The sequence below is a fragment of the Trachypithecus francoisi genome, unplaced genomic scaffold (genome assembly GCF_009764315.1).
Source record: "Trachypithecus francoisi isolate TF-2019V2 unplaced genomic scaffold, Tfra_2.0 Contig00293, whole genome shotgun sequence".
In the NCBI taxonomy this organism is placed as follows: Eukaryota; Metazoa; Chordata; class Mammalia; order Primates; family Cercopithecidae; genus Trachypithecus; species Trachypithecus francoisi.
Window position 1 is genome coordinate 1 of NW_022680549.1, and position 24,879 is coordinate 24,879.

The window sequence follows — 24,879 nt, forward strand, 5'->3', positions numbered from 1 at the left end:
TTTCAGAAAAAAATACCGCTTTCATAAAACTCACTGCTGTGTGGCCCACAGAACACCCAAGGTCAAAAAGATTAAAAAGTTGAGAAAGAAAAGTTATCTCAATAGACTGATGCTCACAAAGAGGCCGCCGTTCTCTGCAGCGAAGAGCCTCATAAATTCCTCTTCACAACAGGCTTTTTCATCCTCAGGAGACCTGAGTCCTCCAGAAAATCCTTTTCTGGAAGTATTTGCTCCTTCAGAACAGTTTATAGAAACCACTAATGTAAAAAACACAGCTGTAAGAAATGCCTCGTGGCCGGGCGCGGTGGCTCAAGTCTGTAATCCCAGCACTTTGGGAGGCCGAGACGGGCAGATCACCAGGTCAGGAGATCGAGACCATCCTGGCTAACATGGTGAAACCCCGTCTCTACTAAAAAATACAAAAAACTAGCCGGGCGAGGTGGCGGGCGCCTGTAGTCCCAGCTACTCAGGAGGCTGAGGCAGGAGAATGGCATAAACCCGGGAGGCAGAGCTTGCAGTGACATGAGATCCGGTCACTGCACTCCAGCCTGGGCGACAGAGCGAGACTCTGTCTCAAAAAAAAAAAAAAATGCCTCTGAAGAAAACTTTTTTATGGAAAACACTACTATGCCAGAAGGCACCATCTCTGAAAACACAAACTACAATCCTCCTCCTGAGGCAGATTCCGCTGGGACTGCATTCAACTTAAAGCCAACTGTTAAAGAAACTGAGACAAAATGGGAATACAACAATGTGGGCACTGACCTGTCCCCCGAGCCCAAAAGCTTCAATTACCCACTGCTCTCATCCCCAGGTGATCAGTATGAAATTCAGCTAACCCAGCAGCTACGGTCCCTCATTCCCAACAACGATGTGAGAAGGTTCGTTTCTCATGTTATCTGGACCTTGAAGACGGACTGCTCTGAGACCCATGTGCAAGTGACCTGTGCCAAGTTCATCTCCAGGACAGGCCTCCTGATGAAGCTCCTCAGTGAGCAGCAGGACGTAAAGGCGTCCAAGGCAGAATGGGATACGGACCAATGGAAAACTGAGAACTATATCAATGAAAGCACGGAAGCCCAGAGGGAACAGAAAGAGCAGAAGAGCAGAAGACCACACAGAAACATGAGACCCAGAAAGAGTAGAAAGACCCAGAAAAAGCAAACAGAAAGAGCAGAAGACCACACAGAAACATGAGACCCAGACTTTCCCATCATTTAGCATATGCCAGGAAAGTGCCCACACAAGAGAACCTGGGACTCCCAGGCCATAGCTTGTCTTGGCCATAACTGTGATCTCCCACTTTGTAACTTTGGCCATAACAGTGATCTCCCACTTTGTTCACTTAGAGAGTGAAATAGATTAGTGTACAAGATAAACTGTAGGCCGGGAGGGGTGGCTCACGCCTGTAATCCCAGCAGTTTCGGAGGCCGAGGTGGGTGGTTCTCTTGAGGTCAGGAGTTTCAGACCAGCTTGGCCAACATAGTGAAACCCTGTCTTCACAAAAAATACAAAAATTAGCTGGGTGTGGTGACACGTGCCTGTAGTCCCAGCTACTCGGGAGGCTGAGGTGGGAGGATCACCTCAGCCCAGGGAGGTAGAGTCTGTAGTGAACTGTGATCGCACCACTGTATTCCAGCCTGGGTGACAGAGTGAAACCCTGTCTCAAAAAAAATAAAAAAGAACCTGTAAGCTACTCAACTGGAATACTGGGGTTTTGAAAAGTTAGCTTTGATTCTTTTTTTTTTTTTTTTAATTGTTCTTTCCTTTTTTTTTTTTTTTATAGCTCACGAAAGAAGTTCCAGGATATGGCTATAACAACAGACTCATCTTGGCAATATCTGTGACTGTAATGCTAATAATTTTGATTATAATTTTTTGTCTTATTGAGGTAAGGACAATAATTAATTCAGGTTTTCAAAATGCAGTCCTGTCTGTGTGGATTCAGATCCCACAAACTCAAAACCAAAGCCACTTTCCCACTTGACATTCTTCTTCAGTAGTTTAAGGCTGAGGTATGCTTTTACTGCAGTGTATATTCCAGGATTTTTAAAGGATCCTTGCTTCCAGGAGATCTCTGTGAATCAAAACCAAGTTAATCCCATTAGACCATTTTAAGAAGTTAAGGTGATATAATAGCAAAATTTCTCCTACCCAAAACTATGTCAACAATTGGATGTACTCACCAAGTCACCCTTACTCTGCCACTAATTTATTTCCTTGTTGCTGAAATGATGAGAGACATATAATCTCCACCCTCACGGAGTTGTCATCACCCTGGAGAGGAAGGAGACAGCCAAAAGAGAGAAGCATTGTCTTGTAGATTTATTAGATTCCCATAGTATCATCCTTCTCCAGTGTGTAAGCCATTGCCTAAATAGGTCCAGTTAAAGCACTACAGAGTAGCCATCTTTTAAAAAAATTGTTGGCCACATTTTTAAGTTCACAGGGGAGGGGGAATGATGTCTCATACTCTACCCCTTCTGAGTCCAGGCCCTCTGTGAGATGTGTCTGTTTCTTGGACACCATATGAGACATTCCCCCTTCGATTAGAGATGCTCAGCCTGCATTAACATGTCTAAAGCCTACATCTGGCTACTCTGGGACAAGTCTTGTTCACAGTGCCCATTCCTGGAACTTGCCTCTGTTTGCCTTTTGTTTGATTACATGATGCATTACTTTTCCCAACAGGCCAGTGCTAGCATATTGGAAGAGTGATTTAATAAGCTGGCAACCTTGACGCTATGCTACCAATCCAACCTTATTTGCCTCATTCACCATTTCATTATTGTGGCAGCCCTCCATTCCAGCCAGAGCAGCCCCTCACCATACCCCAGTCACACCATCCGCATTTCTGCTTTTGTCTATGCGTTGTCCACCTAAAATTCCCTTATTTCACTCTGCCTGTGGGAATCCTAAGAATCTCTCAAAAGCCAACTCAAGTTCATCTTTCTGCTTGAAACCTTCCCTGAATATTCCAGCCCTCCTGAGCCTAGTTCCTTGGTGAGATTTGTCCCCATTTCTTGGACACAATATGAGAGACTTCAGAAGCTGAAGTGGGAGGATTGCTTGAGGCCTGGGAGGTCGAGGATGCAGTGAGCTGTGGTCATACTACTGCACTCTAGCCTGGGCAACAGAGCGAGACCCTGTCTCAAAAACAGCCACCACCCAAAACGATCTTGGGGTTTGAACAGGATTATGTTAAATTTGTAGATTAATTTGAGAATTGACATCTATACAACATTATAGGAACATGCTATCTCATGGCATGTGTTCATTTCTTTTTAATGTCTTTCAGAAGAGTTTTAGGGTTTCCATCATATAGATCTTACATATTTTTTGTTAAAGATCTTTGTATTTTTATTCCTAAATACTTCATACATTTGTATTGTCATTGTAAATGGGATCTTTCTTCCATTTTCTAATTAGTTATTGGTGGTGCATGGGAAAAGTAGTTGAGGTTTTTGTGCTAATCTCTTGATTTTGTATATAGCCACTGTACTGAATTCTCATATTACTTCCAGTAAAATCTCAGTTGAATCTCTCAGACTTCTTTGGCTAACATTTATCATTTCATATGCAAATAATCATAGTTTTGTCTCTTCCTTTTCAATACTTATATTCTTTCCTTCCTTTCCTTTTTTTTTTTTTTCCCTCAGGGCCTTGTTGTCACCCAGGATGGAGAGCAATGTTGTGATCTAGCTCACTGTAACCTCAAATTCCTGGGCTTAAGGGATCCTCCTGCCTCAGCTTCCTGAGTGGCTGGGACTACAGGCAGGCAGCTAATTTTAAAAACTTTTTTGTAGAGACAAGGTCTCACTATGTTACCCAGGCTGGTTTTCTGGCCACTTTAGAGGAAGGACTAAGGTTTCCTTTTTTACCTACTTTTAAGAGGTTTTTATTTGGAATTGTCTGTTGAATGTTAGCTAAAACAGTCAATAAAATGTATTAAGTGCCAGGTGCATGCAAGACCCTAAGTTAGATACAGTCAGCCCTCTTCATCAGCAGGTCCACATCTTCAGATTCAACTAGACGAGGCTGAATATTTGAAAAAAGAAACAATAAAAATACAAATAGAAAGTACAGTATAACAACTGTCACCATTGCACAATATCTATACATTTTATTACTGATGACTTAAAGTACATGGGGCCAGGCACTGTGGCTCACACTTGTAATCCCAAAACTTTGGGAGGCCAACCTGGGCAGCATAGTGAGACCTTGTCTTTACTAAAAATAAAAATAAAAAAAAATTAACCAGGTGTGGTAGTATACACCTGTAGTCCCAGCTACTCAAGAGGCTGAGGTGGGCAGATCACTGGAGCCCAGGAGGTTGAGGCTGCAGTGAGCTGTGATTGTGACACTGCACTCCAGCCTAAGCAACAGAGGGTGATCCTGTCTCTAAGTAAATAAATAAAGTATATGGGGGATGTGTGTTGGTTATATGCAGATATGCACCATTATATGTAAGGGATTGAGCATCTACAGATTCTGGTATGGTGTGGCAGCGGTATCCTAGAACCAATCCCCTGCAAGAGATCAAGGATGACTGAACTGTGGAAGAATCAAAGCACTATTAAACAGCATACAATTCCTGTCTTCAAAAAAGTTATCTCATCAGGTAGATGAGACTTATAATGAATAGAATGAATGAATACAGATTTGGAGATAGTGGTTGTTGTGATGGATAATCTTAATTTCATTTTCTTCCAAAACAGATTCATTCTCATAGAAGGGCATCAGAGAAAGATAAAGAAGGATCCTCGGCCGGGCGCAGTGGCTCAAGCCTGTAATCCCAGCACTTTGGGAGGCCGAGACGGGCGGATCACGAGGTCAGGAGATCGAGACCATCCTGGCTAACACAGTGAAACCCCGTCTCTACTAAAAATACAAAAACTAGCTGGGCGAGGTGGCGGGCGCCTGTAGTCCCAGCTGCTCGGGAGGCTGAGGCAGGAGAATGGCGTAAACCCGGGAGGCGGAGCTTGCAGTGAGCTGAGATCTGGCCACTGCACTCCAGTCCGGGCGACAGAGCGAGACTCCACCTCAAAAAAAACAAAAAACAAAACAAAAAAAAAAAGAAGGATCCTCAATGTCAGGCCCCTGAGCCCAAGCTAAGCCATCATAACCCCTGTGACCTTCAGGTACACATTCAGATGGTCTGGAGCAACTGAAGAACCACCAAAAAAATGAAACAGGCAGTTCTTTCCTTAACTGATGACATTCCACCTTGGTGATTTGTTCCTGTCCCACCCCCAACTAATCAATCGACCTTGTGACATTCCTCCCCTGGACAATGAGTCTCATGATCTCTCCACCCTGCACCTTGTGACCCCTCCCCTGCCAGCAAGAGATAACCACCTTTAACTGTAATTTTCCACTACCTATCCAAATCTTACAAAACTGCCCCACTCCTATCTCGCTTTGCTGGTTCTCTTTGTGGACTCAGCCCACTTGCACCCAAGTGAAATAAACAACCTTGTTGCTCACACACAGCCTGTTGGTGGACTTTCCTCACACGGACAGACCTAACAGTTGGGAGTTTGAGACCAGCCTGACCAACATGGTGAAACCCCATCTCTACTAAAAATACAAAAATTAGCTGGACATGGTGGAGGGTGCCTGTAATCCCAGCTACATGGGAGGCTGAGGCAGAAGAATGGCGAGAACCCAGGAGGTGGAGCTTGCAGTGAGCCGAGAGCATGCCACATTCAGCCTACCTTTGCCATTCTTAAAATTATGTTGTTTTGTTTTTATTGTTGGATTATAATAGTACTTTTCTTTCTTCTCTTTTTTATTTTTATTTATTTTTGAGACAGGCCCTTGCTCTGTCACCTAGGCTGGAGTACAGTGGCATGATCTCAGCTCAATGCTGCCTCAACTTCCCAGGCTCAGGTGCTCCTCCTGCCTTAGCCTCCTGAGTAGCTGAGACTACAGGCTCACACCACCATGACCGGCTAATTTTTTGTATTTTGTATAGAGATGAGGTTTCACCATGTTGCCCAGGCTAGTTCTTTAAATTGTATATATTCTGAATACTAGACCCTTACCAGATACATGATTTACAAATATTTTCTCCCATTCTGCTCACTTTTAATGGTATTGTTGGCAGCATAAAACCTTTTAATTCTGATGTAGTTCAATTTATCTAGTTTTTCTTTTGTCACTTGTGCTTTTGGTGTGGTATCTAAGTACCCATTACCTAATCCAAGGTCACAAAGATTTACTTCCATTATTTCTTCTAAGAATGTTATCATTTTAGCTCTTACATGAGACTCTGTGGTCCACCTTGAGTTAACTTCTGCGTATTGAGGATGTAAATACCCAGTAGAACCAGCACCATTTGTAAAAAAAGGCCATCCTTTCCCCATTGAATTGCCCCACTTTCTCCTTTAAAAATTTTTTGAGGAATGATGTATCTAAAGTACCAGATATTCAGTGTCCACCTTGGTGAGTATTTACATATGACATGCACCCTGTGACCACCATCTAGATCAAGATCTAGAACGTGTCTAGCCCACCAGAGGCTCCTGTGTACCTTCTCCCAGTCATTGTGCCCCTTGAAAACCACCATTCTGACTTATGGCGCCATGCGTTAGTTTTTCCTGTTGTTGAACCTCATGCCTATAAAATGGAATCATGCAGTATATATTCTTTTGTGTCTGGCTTATTTCGCTGAACACTACGTCTGTGAGCTTCAGCTGTACATATAGCATGAGACTGTAGTTCATTCTTTTCCATTGTTCTGTAGTACTCCATTGTAAAAATATATCACAACCTATTATCCATTATCCTATTAATAGATATTTGGGTTGTTTCCAGGTTTGTTTGTTTGTTTGAAACGGAATCTCTCTGTGTCGCCCAGGCTGGAGTGCAGTGGCATGATCTTGGCTCACCACAACCTCCGCCTCTCAGGTTCAGGTGATTCTCCTGCCTCACCCTCCCGAGTAGCTGAGACTACAGGCATGTGCCAACATGCCCAGCTAATTTTTTGTATTTTTAGTAGAGATGGGGTTTCACTGTGTTAGCCAGGACAGTCTTGACTTCCTGACCTCATGATCCACCCGCCTCAGCCTCCCAAAGTGCTAGGTTTACAGGCATGAGCCACCATGCCTGGCATGTTTAGCTTTAATAGATACCACCACCAAACAGTTTTCTAAAGTGTTTGTGCAATTTATATTCATATTGGCAACAAATGAGCATTCTAGTTGCTCTTTATCCTGACCAATGGTGTTACCAATCTTTTTCATTTTAGCCACTCTGGTAGACGTGTAGTGGTTTTAATTTTCATTTCCTTGATGACTAAAGATGATACCTTTTCATTTGCTTATTGGCCAGTCAATCCTCTTTTATAAAATGTCTGTCCAAGTTGTCATCCCAGTCTTAAATTGAGTTGTATGTGTATGTATTGATTTGAAGGAGCTCTTTGCATATTATAGATATGTCTTTCATTGGACAAAAACAGTATATATATAAAGTATCTTTTTCTAGTCTATAGGACTTGACTTTTAAATCTCCTAATGGTATTTTTATTGAACAGATTCTTTTAATGATGTGCAGTTTATCAGTCTTTTGCTTATGGTTTGCTTGGTTTTTGTCCCATTTAAGAGATATTCATCTCCCCCAAAGATCTGAAGATATTTGCCTATATTATCTTCTAAAAGCTTTAGTGATTTATCTTTCACAATTAGGTTTATGATCTTCCTGGGATTAATTTTTGTGTGTGGTGTGAGTTAGAAGTCAAAGCTCATATTTTTCCATATGGATATCTGATTGGCCTCGCTGTTTCTTGAATATGATCATGTGAATCACAGAACTGTCAGCGTGAGTCAGCCTCTTTGTATTTGCTATTCTGAAGATGCTTCAGTACGTCCTGAAGATTTACTTCCTGAAAATGAATGCTCTAGGACCCTAACGGTTGTGACTGTGCACCTGCCAACTCAAGCTGAAAGTTGAAGAGGAAAGCTCTGCAGCCCCTGCCTCAAGCTGGAGGCAGAGTGACGTCTGAGGTTGGGAGTTCGAGACCAGCCTGGTCAACATGGAGAAACCCCGTCTCTACGAAAAATACAAAAAAATGAGACGGGCATGGTGGCGCTTGCCTGTAATCTCAGCTACTCAGGAGGTTGAGGCCGAAGAATCGCTTGAACCCGGGAGGCAGAGGTTGCAGTGAGCCGAGATGGCACCACTGCACTCCAACCTGGGCGACAAGAGTGAAACTCCGTCTCAAAAAACAATAAATAAATAAAGAGATGAGGTCTCACTATGTTGCCCAGGCTGGTCTCAAACTCCTGGACTCAAGTGATCCTCCCACCTTGGCCTCCCAAAGTGCTAGGACAACAGGCGTGAGCCACCATGCCCAGCCAAAATTGTTCTGATCCAGCAAAAATACATATAACTGCATTCCTAAATACAAGCAATAACTAGGATTAGAAAACACAATGTAAATCACACAAATAAAAATAATTATCTGAAATTAAATTCAAACATAGGAAGAAAATTATAAAGCTATCCTGAGCAATATGGGCCAAAGCTTAAATAAACATAAAAACATAGCATGCTCCTGGGTGAGAAAACTAAATAAACGTAGATATCTCTTTTTCCAAAGTCATGCAATTCTAATAATAATCCCAACGAAATGTCTTTTTTTTTTTTTTTTTTTTTGAGACACAGTTTCACTCTGTCGCCCAGGCTGGACTACAGTGGCATGATCTTGGCTCACTGCAACCTCCGCCTCCCGGGTTCAAGCGATTCTCGTGACTCAGCCTCTCCAGTAGCTGGGATTACAGGTATGTGCCACCACGCTGAACTAATTTTTGTATTATTAGTAGAGACAAGGTTTCACCAGGTTGGTCAGGCTGGTCTCAAACTCCTGACCTCAGATGATCCACCCTCCTCAGCCTGCCCAAAGTCCTGGGATTACAGACATGAGCCACCACACCCAGCCCTTATTAAATTTAACAAGTTTAATATTTATGTGGCAGAAAAAAATAAGAATAATAACAACAAAAAATTGGGAGGCCAAGGCGGGCAGATCACTTGAGGTCAGGAGTTCGAGACCAACCTGACCAACGTAACCCCATCTCCACCCCAAAAAAAATTAGCTGGGAGTGGTGGCATGCACCTGTAATCCCAGCTACTAGCAAGGTTGAGGCAGGAGAATCACTTGAACCCAGGGGTCAGAGGCTGTAGTGAGCCAAGATCACGCCACTGTACTCCAGCCTGGGTGACAGAGCGAGACTCCATCTCTTAAAAAAACTGGCCTAATGAGAATATTGAACTAAATTATAAAGCTATAATAATGAAAACAGTATAGCACTGAACAAGAGATATATCTGACTCTATTATAATTAACATAACTGAAAAGATACTACATCACTGTGGAAAGGAAGAATTGGTTAATAAACAATGACGAGATGGCCAAATAGCAGTTGAAGGGGGAATAGTTTATTAAAGCATTTTTTAAAAACACTAAATATAATGTACTTATTTATCAAACTTCTTGAAGAAAAAGGCTTTCCAAGTATAGAATACGAAAACAAAACAAAAGTTAGACAGATTTTGACTCCTAAGATAACACATTTCTACACGTCCAAACAATGACCAATATTAAAAGACAAATAATTCACCATGGAAATGTTTCTAGCAAATATGACAACAGATTAATATTATTGTAAGTCTCAGGTAGATCAATAAGAAAAACATTAAGGCTCTGACATAACTAGGACAAGGCCAAACAAGTCAATGAAAATAAATATGATTAGTAAACAGACAGGAAAATATCCTGCTTCACGAATGTTTAAATGGCACATGCCATGAAATTAGCAAAAAATTTAAAACGCAATTAGCTAATGCTTATAACAGAATAGCGAAAAGGGACATCTTTATTTACTGCTGCGTTAAATAGGCCCAACTCCTTTAAGCAGCAGCCTAAAGGAAAAATTAATCATGAAACCTTAAAAATATCCATACACTTAAACTCAGTAAAACTATTTTTGTGGAAGCATCCTAAAAAAAAAAATCCTTTAAAAAAAAATCAGGCCGGGCGCGGTGGCTCAAGCCTGTAATCCCAGCACTTTGGGAGGCCGAGACGGGCGGATCACGAGGTCAGGAGATCGAGACCATCCTGGCTAACACGGTGAAACCCCGTCTCTACTAAAAAAATACAAAAAATTAGCCGGGCGAGATGGCGGGCGCCTGTAGTCCCAGCTACTCGGGAGGCTGAGGCGAGAGAATGGCGTAAACCCGGGAGGCGGAGCTTGCAGTGAGCTGAGATCCGGCCACTGCACTCCAGCCTGGGCGACAGAGCGAGACTCCGTCTCAAAAAAAAAAAAAAAAAAAAAAATACAAAAAAAATTAGCCGGGCGAGGTGGCGGGCGCCTGTAGTCCCAGCTACTCGGGAGGCTGAGGCAGGAGAATGGCGTGAACCCGGAGGCGGAGCTTGCAGTGAGCTGAGATCTGGCCACTGCACTCCAGTCTGGGCGACAGAGCAAGACTCCGCCTCAAAAAAAATAAAAAATAAAAATAAATAAATAAAAAATCAAAGTTATCTACACTAAGATGTTTACAGCAATTATTTGTAATAAAAATTTTTGAAATAAACATTCAAACAAGAAAAAAATCCGAATGATGGTTGCTGTTGAATCTTCTTAACCAGTTACCCTAAAACCAGTCTTCATGGCTCCCATTCCAGTCCATCCTCCATACTGCTCCCAAATTGTGTCTAAACAGCAAATATATCAACGCTTAAAATCCTGCAATGGTTCCTACCACCTTTAAAAAAATGAACATCTTGGCAAACTACAACAAGGTCCTAACTAGGCTGGTCACTGTCTACAGCCTCACCTCTTGCCACTCATACCCAATGCATTAGCCATAAAGAACATATGCAGAACTATTCGGAACTCTTTATAGCTCTCCAGCATTCATTAAATAAAATGCCAAAAACATCTTAATCCATGCTCACACAAGGATCCTGACTTCATGGCACTTAAAGCATAGGAACAATAAACGCCTATCAGTGGGTTAGGTCTGATACTAGAAGAAGAGTTTCGTAGAGTCACAGAGGACAGTTCAACTCAGGTCAGGGAAAGTTCTAGGGATAACAGTAATCTTTGAGTTGAGCCTTAAAAGATGCGCAAGTATTGCTAGGGGCGAGGGCGATTCCGAGTGAACAGAATACGTCAATTTTATTTTTCCACACAAATTCTAATAAACTTGTAATAAGCTTTCTAGACAACTTCGGTTGTGACATGTACTTCTCCAACTTTCAATTTCTCCTACCACTTAGAGCTACTATGAAAATTAAAAGTGGTAATAGATATGAACTTAACACAGCATCTGGCACTTAAACTTTCCATACATGTCAATCATACAGAAACATGTACAATGCTGATTACGATGGCGTATTTCAAGGGTTCAGCATTCTCAGACAAAGAAAGTATCAGTAAACAAAAATGAACGCAAAAAGAAAAACTAGTAAGAACAAAGTTAAACGACCTATCACCATTTAGCCAGGATGAAATCCTCTCTACAGGTCCCAATGAGATCCTCAGTTACATATTACAACAAAACAATAATTTATATTCATTTTATATTGAATCATGAATAAAACGTTAAGTTCTACTAAGTGTGATCTATTTGAAAAGAGGAGGATGTGTTACATCTTTAAGACTCTCATTAAAAAAGGCTAAAACAGGCCAGGCATGGTGGCTAATACCTGTAATGCCAGCACTTTGGAAGACTGAAGAAGGAGGATCTCCTTGAGTGCAGAAATTCCAGACCAGCCTGGGCAACCTGGAGAAACCCCATCTCTACGGGGGGTGGGGGAGGAGTAAAAAAACTCAGCCAGTCATGGTGGCATGTACCTGGAGTCCCAGCTACTTGGGAAGCCAACATGGGAAAATCACTTGAGCCAGGAGGTCAAAGCTGCAGTGAGCTGGGATGGCTCACTGCACACTGTTGCCAGTGAACTCCAGCGTAGGCAACAGAATAACACTCTGCCAAAAAAAAAAAAAAAAGGCTAAAATAAAAATCTTGTATGCCTAAGTATGACCCTTCATTTATCTTGAAAACTGAATTATGCTAAATGAGATGTTAGTATGCTGTGATAATAACAGCTCAACCAACAAGAAAAAAGTAAAAGTGATGACTAAAATACACAGACTTTACTATGAATACCAAACTACATCAAGGACGTTGGCATGTTCTACTGCCTGCCTGAAGAGCATTAGACTAGAAGACAGAATTTAAGAGAAAAAGAAGGAGCTCAGCTACACTGGCTTCCTCCTCAGAGACAAAGAAAATAAAATGAATTGGGGACATTCAAATCACTAACACCTCTAGTATATAAAAGTCATTATGGGCTGGGTGCAGTGGCTCACGCCTATAATCCCATCACTTTGGGAGGCCAAGGCAGGGAGATTACCTGAGGTCAGAAGTTCGAGACCAGCCTAGTCAACATGGCAAAACTTCATCTCTACTGAAAATACAAAAAAAAATTAGCCAGGCATGGTGGTGGGTTCCTGTAATCCCAGCTACTCAGGAGGCTGAGGCAGGAGAATTGCTTGAATCTGGGAGGCAGAGGTTGCAGTGGGCCAAGATTGAGCCATTACACTTCAGCCAAGAGCGAAACTCCATCTCAAAAAATAAAGTCACTATGGTGTATAGGCATACTTAAAAACCTGTGAAACAGAATGAAGCTATAATTTTTAAAGCCTTGAATAGATAAAATATGTAGTGAACCAAGACTAAGATGCTAGCATATCTAAAGGGAAATTTTTAAAGTTAAATTTCCTTACATTATAGACAAGTTTAACCTCCTTATTGCCAAGGGCTTTGAAATTAATAACATGAGCAGCAGCATACAAAAGCATTAAATGTACAAAAAGATCTGAAATAAATGTTCTGGAGGAGTGATCTTATTTTACTTCTCCATAACCAAGAATTTAAAATATTACAAATTACGACACTAAGCTGCTTTTTCCAGCCTTTGGTTTTCAGAAACAATAATGGTCTAAAAAATTATCCCGAAGTTTTTACTGTAAAGAATATTTCTCTATCCAAACGATTGTAAGAAAAACCTGTATCAAATAGTCATATAAGTATGATATATAAATGATACATTTTGTAATCAATTTGTTATAGAAATATTAGTTGAAGTTGATAGTGTTACCATACAGCCCATTTTAATGATCATATGTTAAGGTGTCATAAAGAACAGAAGTAGCTTGATGGATGAAATCAGATTCTAACCCCCAATTGCCTGAGGAATCTAAAATTTGGGATCAAATTATTAAATTAGCCCCACCTTCTTAGCATTGACAAATACCAAACAGTTCACTGACTGTGGTTTTAAGAATAATATGTGGAAAGGTCTAATATCAATTGTGGGCAGAGATCTCATGGTTCAAATATTTCCTCTTGTTCAGAAAGAGTGTGTATGAGTGAGTGTGTGAGTGTGTGTATGTGTGAGTGTATGTGTGTGTGTGTGTGCGCGCGTCACCATGTAAGAAATGTTTATACCTTTCAGTAAAGGGGCAATTCCACAATAAGGTTATTATCAACTAACTAAAGTTTATACAACATCTTGAAATCAAAGGTACTCTATAAATTTAAAATACTAATATGGTATTAACTTAAAGCAAAGAATAATAATTTTAAAACACCTTACAACCCAAGTGTATTGTAAACCAAATATAAATTCACTGTGAGATCTTTTTTAAAGTGATTTTTTTCCTCTATTAGGGAACCCAGATCTAAATGAACTGTTAAACACTTAGTCTAAAGGTACGCCAAACATTTCTTAAGGTCTTAACAAAGAATCAACTTTTTTTTAAAACAAAATGAGGCCTAGGTTAAATATTTTATTTGGCTTCTCAAGATGGACTGAGAAGTTGGGCACCAGCTCCAGACCAATTCCTGGACGCACATCAAACACAGCCCCGTCATTTATCCAGTCAGTCAAAACAATCTTTTCCATCTAACCCTTTAATGTTTATGTCCTAAAAAGCTGCTAATTGAATCCAGCTCTTGAGATCTATTTGCTAAAATCTATACCATCTAATTTGTAAATGATGAACAAAAATTAAAAAAAAAAATGTTAACTTTCCTGGCAAAACAGAAGAGACTCCACTGTAACCAAAGAAGGAAGGACAATGTTTTTAATATTTGTCAAATTTTAAGAGAAAACTATTCAGAGACAAATAGTTGTAAGAAACTCAGAGTACCTCAAACTGTTTTTACTATTAAGAGGACACAGGGTATTTAAAACTCCTCAGAAAAACCTGAAACAAAATCACTATAAATGTAGTTCAATACTCCCTCTTCCCCTAAAATATAAGCATAATCTTTCCTCTTAACAAACTTTAATTATAAATTTTTATAATGTATCATAGGTAGTACGGAAACCACAGAAAAACACTTTAAGATCTATTGAGTCATACTAAAAACTTCAACTAACTTTATCTGAAGAAAATCAAAATCCCTATTTTTTCCCTCATCTATATAGCCCAGAGGAAAGTAAATGGAAACAGCCAATTTCTGATGCTTTCTGCACACCTGGGATCACATGTTCTTTCCACGATCACTGACTCCAGATAGCAACAGCAACAGATAAACTCTAAAGCAACAAAGATCCCCTATAAAGGTTTCCATTGTCTCCTCCCAATATAAGGACACTGAATGGGGGGAGCAGGGGAGAAAGGGGAATACAAGTATCCTGCAATCCAGGTTTTCCATTAAGAACCACTCAGTTAATGATTCCTTGCCATTTTCCCTAGGGAAAGGAAAACTGTCATGAAGGTAATATATTATTTAAATTGCAGCCAGCATACATTCAAGCTAAATTCTCAAATACCAAATTCACTGCAAGTTTTCACCCAGCAAGTTCAGCCAGTGGACTGAGATGTGACACATAAGCATCCAACTACAAAATTAGTCCAAATAAATCTCAAAGTCTAGTGTGGGCAAACATAATTACAGTTTATTCGTCCACGTGCACGCACACACAAATCCTCTACGGAAAATTATCTTTCTCACCACTCACCCGAATATAAACGTGGACAATTTATCAGGGGTAAATAGTGAAGGTAGGATAACGCCGTGATTTCAAATCCTTTTCAAACCAAATACAAGTTTTCCTAAAATGGGGGTGGCATGTCCATGTAAGAATACCAAAAATGGCACTGTAAGTAAAACGTACCTGTAATATTAAAGATTTCATGCACCTGGAATCATAAACACTTTGTAAGTGTAGTCTTCTATCTGGCAACCCCTCCGGACATTCTTTTCCATTTAGAAAAAGGAAGGGGGAGGGTGGGGAGAGTCACAGAAAGTTTGCTCCGAAGTTTGTATGAGGACATACTTAGAAATGTACCCCCTCCCCCCCCCAAAAGTGTGTTTTTAAAGCAGGTCTGGAGTTAGAAGTGAGACACAAGTTCTGCGGCCTACAAGGAACAACCCCAAACACGCCACCCTACAATCAGACACTTCCAAAACACAGTGTACAATGAGCCCGAGCCGTCGGATCAGACAGGCACACCGGAAAAGTCAACCTGTCTCCTCTCCTCAGAGAGACGTGAGTTCAAGGTGTGTGGGCCCGGCAGCGGTGGCCGGCGGCGGGGAGTAAAGGTTTTTCATGCGGGCCTAAGTGGGTGTGCAAGGTAACAACCCGGGAACACACACGCACACCCTCCCGTTAAGCGCTCCATCTTTAAGGAGTGTTTACTGCGCGCAGTCAGCAACCGGATTCAATAAGCCTCGCCACGGGAGCTCTTCATCCCCTTCACGATCCCACCTGGGCGGTAGCCCAGGTGCTGCTCCACGAGACCCGGGAGGCAGCGTCGGGCTCCTTGACCAAGACTTTCCGACCTGAAATCCGCCTGCGATGCGAACCGGTGTATCCTCCCTTCCACAAAAGACCACCCCCACCCCCGCCCCGAGTCATCCTCGGCTTTTTAAAGAATGTCCAAACCGGAGCAAGTGGTTTTCCAATTACTCTCCCTGAACTAGGCCATCCCACTCCTCCGACCCCCAACTCACCATTGATCGCGACCCTGGCCCTTCCTAAGGCCACAGGCACCCCCCGCTAGCTCGCCCACCCCGCGGCTGCCCGGCCCGGCCCGCCGCCCCCCCCTCACCTGTCAGGCGCAGCTTGACGGGCCCGTTCCTCCGACCTCCGGGGTTAGACATGTCCCCGGCGGCGGGGGCAGCGGGCGGGACGGGGACGGGGGCGACGGCGAGGCGCGGCGGAGTCACCACAGCGGCCGGGGCTGGGGCCCGAGCAGCCGGCGCCGCGGCCGCCACGGCCGGAGGGTCCCGGATGTGCCAAGCGTCGTCGCCATGAGCCGCGGAGGGAGCGGGACGCCGACTCCCCCCTCCTCCCACTTCTCCTTCCTCGGCCCGGGCCGCACAACAAAGCGGCAGCCGCGGCCGCCCGCGCCGCCTCCGCCCGCGCCCCCGCCGCCTCCTCGCGGGCGCCGCGGCCTTTCCCTCCTCTCGTCTCGGCGAGGCCCAGTAGCCGACGCGGCTGGTCGGCTGAGGCGGACGGTGCTCGGCGACGCCGGAGCAGGACTCTGGGCTCGGCCGCTTCCTCCTCCACCCGCCCTCTTGTCTGAGGGACCCGGGACCTGGGGCCGCCGCCGCCACTCGTCGGCTCCGGGGGGCGGGGAGGAGACGGGAGGCGGGGCCGGCGGGCGGGGCGGGGCCAGCGGGGCGGGGCCAGGGCGGGGTCGGCGGGCGCGCGCAGGGTGCCCGGGGCGGGCACCGGCTGTCTGTCTGAGAGGGTGTGAGTTGCCGCCGAGGGTCCCACGCGGAACGCGTGGAGGGAGCAGGCAGGGAGCAAAGTGGCGGCGGGGGCGGCAGCTCTGTGACACCTGGAGGGATTTAGTGTCCGGTCCACTTAAGGGAGAGCTTTTGTCCCAACAGGGCCGACTGCATTTATTAGACGCCCACTGCGTGCAGGGCGCTCCGAGAGACTGGGGCGAGGAAGGTTAGAACCGAGTCCGCTGCCTCCCGGGAACTTGGCGTCTTTCGGACGAGAGAAGAGACCGCATTCCCACGCCGATGGTTCCAGCAAAACCCCAGGAGTGCTCTGCTCCTAGTCTTGTAGTTGACACCTCCATCCGGAACTCACCTGGTGGAGGAGATCGGGTTACCTGCCGACTCCCGCTCTTTTCAGGTGCAGCCAAGGATAGGGAGATGATAGGTCTTAAAGGATTAACAAGATAAACCTTGGAGAGTAATGTATGAAGAGTTGTTAATACACTTCTGTATTTCGTTATCTCAGGAGGAGAAAGAAATTTTCTTTAAAAATGTGTACCTTATCCTTTGACCTTGTAACTGTACTGCTAGAAATATTTTTTCTTTTTTTTGGACAGGATCTCCCTCTGTCGTCCAGGCTGGACTACAGTGGTGCGATCACGGCTCCCCGCAGTCTCAACTTCCCGGGTTCAGGTGATCCTCCCACCTGAGCCTGTGGAGTAGCTGGGACCAAAAGTGTGCACCACTACGCGCCACTAATTTTTGTATTTTTAGTGGAGACATGTTTAGTAGAGACATTTAGGTTTTCCCATGTTGCCCAGGCTGGTCACGAACTCCTGACGTTAAGCGATCTGCCCGCTTCGGCCTCCCAAAGTGCTGGGATTACAGACCTGAGCCACCTCACTGGCCCTATTCTTGACAAATAATCGTACAGAAGATGTTCTTTGTTATATTCCATTAATAACAAAAGGGGAATGAGGGAACAGGATAATGGTCCAGGAACCGCATGGTTTTTTATGCAGCCATATAACTATTTTTATGAAGATCATATACTATGGAAGAATGTATATGTAATGCAGAGTTTAAAAACAGAATAGAAGTTGTATGCATATACATGCGAAAGTAGCACAATGTAAACTACTGACAACAGCGTGGGGGATTTTTTATGTGATTCCTTAGTTTTGCTTTAGGCTATTATAACATTAATGCAATTTTAAATGTTTTGGATTAATATATTTTAATCCTTATTCCATGCCAGTTATTTCTTTTAATGCATCAGTGAAGTCACTTCTCCAGATAGTTACCTCTGAGAGCATTTCATCAGTTTGGATACAGATATACAATTAAAAGTAATCCAAAAAGTATATGAAGTTCTAGACATCACACTAAAAATACCACAGATAGACCGGTCACAGTGGCTCATGCCTGTAATTCCAACACTTTGAGAGACCCAGGAGGGCGGATCATTTGAGGTCAGGAGTTCGAGACCAGCCTGGCCAACCTGGTGAAACCCCCGTCTGTACTAAAAAATATATATAAAAAAATTAGCCGGGCGTGGTGGTGCATGCCTGTGGTCCCAGCAATTAGGAAGGCTGAGGCACAAGAATAGCTTGAACATGGGAGGTTGCAGTGAGCCGAGATCACGCCACTGCACTTCAGCCTGGGTGACAGAGCGAGACTCCATATCAAAAATAAATACATAAATAAATAAAAATAAAAATACCAGAGATAGTGCCAGCAAATCAGTCAACAAATATTGAGTGGTCATTTTGTGCAAAACAATGAACAAGGTCCTTTAGAAATGCTTCCCTGTACTACAAACATATAGAAATCAACGTGAGCAATAGCTGCTACCACAATTTAAGAGGCCAGTGACAAAAAACTTAGCAAACTGATGTACACATTCACATTTGCCTTATTTTTATGGCACACACTTTGTTCCCAACCACCCAACGAACATAATTTGTAGCCTTGTATTAGGTAATAGTAGTTAGGATTTCAGAACGTGATGGGAAACCTGGGGGAGACTGCTTGTTTTGAAGTTGAAAGCAGTACATTCAAATATGTGACAGCATAGAAAAATGTATATAGGGTTAACATGCAGAGGTTTGTATTTAAGCTTTCCTGTAAGGTTAAATCCTGTTGTTTAAAACAAATATTCAGATAAGAATAACACTGTAAAATCATTCAAGGCCTGGGCATGGTGACTCATGCCTGTAATCCTAGCACTTTGGGAGGCCGAGGCAGAGGAGTCACTTGAGCCCAGGAGTTTGAAACCAGCCGGGGCAATATGGCAACACCCCACATCTACAAAAAATTAGCCAGGAGTGGTGGCATGCACCTATAGGCCCAGCTACTTGGAAGGCTGAGATAGGAGGATCACCTGAGCCCACGGAGGTCAAGGTTGCAATGAGCTGTGATCACGCCACTGTTTTCCAGTGCCACTGCATTCCACCCTGGACAGCAGACTGAGACTATCACAAAAATACAAAGAAAATCAATATACTGGTAATGATTTTTTTTAAGCAGGTACATGGATGTTCATTTTATTGTTTTCCTTGCCATGTTAAACATTGACATTGACTGTAAACATTTATTTTTTAAAAAGTAACTAAACGTTTAAAATGAAGTAAAATAACTGAAAAAATAAAACAGAATAGGGGCTGAGCATGCTGGTTAACGCCTATAATTCTCACACTTTGGGACACCAAGGTGGGAGGATCACTGGAGCCCAGGAGGTCAAGACTGCAATGAGCCATGATTATGCCATTGCACTCCAGCCTGGGCAACAGAGTAAGACCCTACCTCAAAAAAACAAACACACACAAAAACAGAATACTCCTAATAGGAAAGTCATTTTGAAGGCCTCTCTTAAGTGAGTAGCCTCATCTAGTCCAGGCTCAGATTTCAGAGATGACTGGGTTAGAAAGCTTTAAAAAAAAGAAAAAAAAAGTTTATGTGTTTCTTTTCCCTTGGGGATATGCTTATGTCCCCAAGGGGGTATATATGTAAGTTATAATGACAACATGTAGGGAATTACCAAATTAATAGCTGGAACTTGGGAAAGATAAGGCAGAACATTAAGGAATGGGAATCTTATGTAAAATCAGTTATATACATTCAGGTATAAAAGTCTCTGAGGAAAATAGCATTGGACATGAAAACAGGACTTTTTTTTTTAGACAGAGTCTCACTCTGTTGCCCAGGCTGGAGTGCAGTGGTGCAATCTTGGCTCACTGCAACCTCCGCCCCCTGGGTTCAAGTGATTCCTGCCTCAGCCTCCTGAGTAGCTGAGATTACAGGCAGCTACCACTATGCCTGGCTAATTTTTGTATTATTATTATTATTTTTTTTGGTAGAGATGGGGGTTTCACCATGTTGGTCAGGCTGGTCTCGAACTCCTAACCTTGTGATCCACCCGCCTCAGCCTCCCAAAGTGGTGGGATTACAGGCATGAGCCACTATGCCCAGCAGTACCATTCTTTACACATCAAAATATTACTATGAGATTCATTCAACCACCATTTTATTTTATTTTATTTTATTTTATTTTATTTTATTTTTTTTTGAGTTGGAGTCTCACTCTGTCACCCAGGCTGGAGTGCAGTGGTGCGATCTTGTCTCACTGCAACCTCTTCCTTCCAAGTTCACATGATTCTCCTGCCTCAGCCTCTTGAGTAGCTGGGATTATAGGCGCTCGCCACCACCCCCAGCTAATGTTTGTATTTTTAGTAGAGGCGGGATTTCACCATGTTAGCCAGACTGGTCTCAAATTCTTGACCTCATGTGATCTGCCTGCCTAGGCCTCCCAAAGTGCTAGGATAACAGACGTGAGCCATCATGCCTGGCCCTATTCTTGAAAAATAAATAGTAGTACAGAAGATGTTCTTTGCTAAATTCCATTAATAACAAAAAAGAAATGAGGGAACAGCATAATGATCCATAAACTGCATGGTTTTTTGGGGGTTTTGTTGTTGTTGTTTGTTTTTTGAAATGGCATCTCCCTCTGTCGCCAGACTGGAGTGCAGTGGCGTGTTCTCGGCTCACTGCAACCTCCGCCTCCCAGGTTCAAGCGATTCTCCTGCCTCAGCCTCCAAGTAGCTGGGACTACAGGCGTGTGCCACAAAGCCCAGCTAATTTTTTATATTTTTAGTAGAGGCAGGGTTTCACCATGTTAGCCAAGATGGTCTCAGTCTCTTGACCTCATGATCCGCCTGCCTCGGCCTCCCAAAGTGCTGGGATTACAGGCATGAGCCCCTGCACCCAGCCAACCGCATGGTTTTTTATGCAGCCATTTAATCGACAATTTTTATGAGGATCATATAATATGGAAGAATTTGTATGTAATGCAAAGTTTAAAAACAGAAGAAAAGTTGTATGCATATTCATGCAAAAGTGTGTAACACAATGTAAATTACTAAGGAAAATAGTGTGAGAGTTTTTTAATGTGATTTATTAGTTTTGCTTTAGGTTGTTAAAACATTAATGCAATTTTACATGTTTTGGATTAATATACTTTAATCCTTATTCCGTGCTAGTCACTGCTTTTAATGTATCAGTGAAGTCGCTTCTCAGGATAGTTACCTCCAAGAGCATTTCATCAGTCTGGATACAACCTTACAATTAAAGTGATCCAAAAAATATATGAAGTTCTTGACAGCATACTAAAAATACCAGAGATAGGCCAGGCACGGTGGCTCACGCCTGTAATTCCAGCACTTTTGGGAGGCTGAGGCGGGTGGATCATCTGAGGTCAGAGTTCGAGACCAGCCTGACCAACATGGTGAAACCATGTCTGTACTAAAAAAAAAAAAATACAAAAAAATTAGCCAGGCATGGTGGCGCATGCCTGTATCCCCAGCTACTCAGGAGGCTGAGGCAGGAGAATCTCTTGAACCCAGGAAGTGGAGGTAGAATGAGCCAAGATGGCGCCATTGCACTCCAGCCTGAGTGACAGAGTGAGACTCCATATCAAAAATAAATACATAAATAAATAAAAATTAAAACACCAGAGATAGTGCCAGCAATTCATTCAACAAATATTAAGTGGCTATTTTGTGCAAAGCAATGAACAAGGTCCTTTAGAAATGCTTCCTTGTACTAGAAATATATACAATATGAACAATATCAATATCAGTGTAATATATCAATGTAAACAATAGCTGCTACCACAATTTAAGAGGCCAGACAGTGGCAAAAAACTTAGCAAACTGATGTACACATTCACATTTACCTTATTTTTATGGCACACTCTTTGTTCTCAACCAACCAACTAACATAATTTGTAGCCTTGTATTAGGTAATAGAAGTTAGGATTTCAGAACATGATGGGAGACCTGGGGGAGACTGCTTCTTTTTTTTTTTTTCAGACGGAGTCTTGCTCTGTTGCCCAGCCTGGAGTGCAGTGGTGAAATCTCAGTTGACTATAACCTCCACCTTCCGGGTTCAAGAAATTCCCTGCCTTAGCCTCCCAAGTAGCTGGGATTACAGGCACCCACCACCATGTCCAACTAATTTTTGTATTTTTAGTAGAGATGGGGTTTCACCATCTTGGCCAGGCTGGTCTTGAACTTCTGACCTCGTGATCCACCTGCCTCGTTCTCCCAAAGTGCTAGGATTACAGGCGTGAGCCAGTACACCCAGACAGAGATTGCTTGTTTGGAAGTTTAAAGCAGTGCATTCAAAAATGTAAGTGATAGCATAGAAAAATGTAAATAGGGTTAACATGCAGATGTTTGTATTTAGGCTTTCCTATGAGTTTAAATCCTGTTGTTTAAAACAAATATTCAGATAAGAATAACCCTGTAAAACCATTCAAGGCCTGGGCATGGTGATTCATGCCTGTAATCCTAGCACTTTGGGAGGCCGAGGCAGAGGAGTCACTTGAGCCCAGGAGTTTGAAACCTGCCTGGGCAACATGGGAAAACCCCTATCTACAAAAACGTAGCCAGGAGTGGTGGCATGCACCTGTAGGCCCAGCTACTCGGAAAGCTGAGATAGGAGGATCACCTGAGCCCATGGAAGTCAAGGTTGCAGTGAACTGTGATCACGCCACTGCATTCCATCCTGGGCAGTAGACTGAGACTCTGTCTCGAAAAAAAAAAAAAAAAGAAAGAAGGCCTGGTGCAGTGGCTCACACCTGTAATCCCAGCACTTTATAGTGTTAACTGTAATTTTTTGGCAGTTTTTTAAATCAAATTGAGGAAATTCTCTCCATATGCCTATTTTATCTGAATTTTATTATGAATTGGTGTTGAATTTTGTCAAATGCTGTTTTTCTGAAATTAATTGACATGATTCTTTTTTTTTTTTAGCCTTTTAGTATAGTAGACTACATTGATTAATTTTTAAATATCAATCAGCTATGCATCCTTGGAATAAACCCCACTTTGTCATGTTGTGTAATTCTTATATATTGATTAATTATATTTGCTAATATTTTCTTAAGGATTTTGCATCTTTATGATGTGTATTGGTTGGCAATTTTCTCCTGTTTTTTGTGTGTTTTCTTTGGTTTTGGTGTCACAGTAAATACTAACTTAAAATAATTGAGCAATGTTCTCTTCTTTTTTTTTTTTTTTGCCTTTGTGTGCGGTATTTATTTCAAATGTTTATTAAAACAGCACTGTTATTTCTCAGGACAAGAGCAAAGATCACCCCCTGCAGAAGCTTGGGAACTATGTACAGAACTTTATAGAACAGAGGCAACACTTTAGCTTAAGCCTGTCTGCCGACCAGAGAATGGAATTCTGCGTGGACTCAAGGAACAAAAGGAAACTAGGCAGGGAGAGGGAAGAAAAGTGCCCATCTGTATCAAACTTCAGCTGCCATCAGGGCACATCTTGTGGTGGTCACAGATTGTAGGCTGTTTTTTGGAAGGTTCGGGTTCAGCACAGGATTCCATTTGTCTACTTGGCTACACCCCTGGCTGAGGTGCCATGAGGTCAATGTCACTCAAGTTCCTGGCCAGCCAAACTCCCGCACCAAAGAGTCCCAAATTTAGTATCAAGTTCCTCCGGAAGTCATTCCTATCAGTGGCAAAGCGGTAGATGCCCCAAAGCCAATCTCCCACGTTGTCCAGTATTTCGGGAGTTTCATTAGCCCAGCCAGCAGCGCTCACTGGAACCCAGCTGGAAGCCATAGCAGGCAGCTTCGCATGGGCCTCGGTGGAGGAACCCGAGCAATGTTCTCTTCTATTTTCTGAAAGAGTTTAGGTAGAATTGGTGTCAATAATAATAATAATTATTATTTTTTTAGATGGAGTCTCACTCTGTCGCCCAGGCTAGAGTGCAGTGGCATGATCTTGGCTCACTGAAACCTCTGCCTCCCAGGTTCAAGCCATTCTCCTGCCTCAGCCTCCTCTGCCTTAGCCTCCCAAGTAGCTGGGATTATAGGCGTGTGCCAGCATGCTCAGCTAATTTTTGTATTTTTAGTAGAGGTGGGGTTTAACCATGTTGGCCAGGATGGTCTCGATCTCCTGACCTTGTGATCCGCCCGCGTTTGCCTCCCAAAGTTCTGGAATTACAGGCGTGAGCCACCATGCCCAGCAGTTTTCATTATTTTTATTTATTTATTTATATTTATTTATTTTTATTTTTTTGAGATGGAGTCTTACTCTATCTCCAGGCTGGAGTACAGTGGTGCAATCTCAGGTCACTGCAACTTCTACCTCCCAGGTTCAAGCGATTCCCCTGCCTCAGCCTACCAAGTAGCTGGGATTACAGGCAAGCGTCACCACACCCAGCTAATTTTTTGTGTTTTAGTAGAGATGGGGTTTCACCATGTTAGCCAAGATAGTCTCAATCCCCTGACCTCATGATCCGCCCGCCTCGGCCTCCCAAAGTGCTGGGATTACAGGCGTGAGCCACTGTGCTCGGCTGGTGTTAATTATTTTTTAACCGGTAGAATTCGTTAGTGAAATCATCTGGGTCTGGAAACTTCTTGTGAATTTTTAAGTACAAATTTAATTTTCTTTTTTTTTTTTTTGAGACGGAGTCTCGCTGTGTCGCCCAGGCTGGAGTGCAGTGGCGCGATCTCGGCTCACTGCAAGCTCCGCCTCCCGGGTTCCCGCCATTCTCCCGCCTCAGCCTCCTGCTGGGACTACAGGCGCCCGCCACCGCGACC

General features: G+C 43.0%; 2 protein-coding genes across 2 annotated transcripts; one reads left to right on the forward strand and one right to left on the reverse strand.

The window, feature by feature from the left end:
• The first annotated feature begins 542 nt into the window (after positions 1-542).
• LOC117083125 (leucine-rich repeat-containing protein 37A3-like) lies at positions 543-2,414 on the forward strand. Its single transcript, XM_033210441.1, has one exon. It carries the CDS (start codon positions 613-615, stop codon positions 1,195-1,197), a length of 585 nt encoding a protein of 194 aa, XP_033066332.1. The 5' UTR covers positions 543-612; the 3' UTR covers positions 1,198-2,414.
• A 20,907-nt stretch (positions 2,415-23,321) lies between these two features.
• LOC117083129 (mitochondrial import receptor subunit TOM6 homolog) lies at positions 23,322-23,926 on the reverse strand. Its single transcript, XM_033210454.1, has one exon. The coding sequence runs from the start codon at positions 23,894-23,896 to the stop codon at positions 23,672-23,674; it is 225 nt and encodes a 74-aa protein (XP_033066345.1). The 5' UTR covers positions 23,897-23,926; the 3' UTR covers positions 23,322-23,671.
• Between the last annotated feature and the right edge of the window lie 953 nt (positions 23,927-24,879).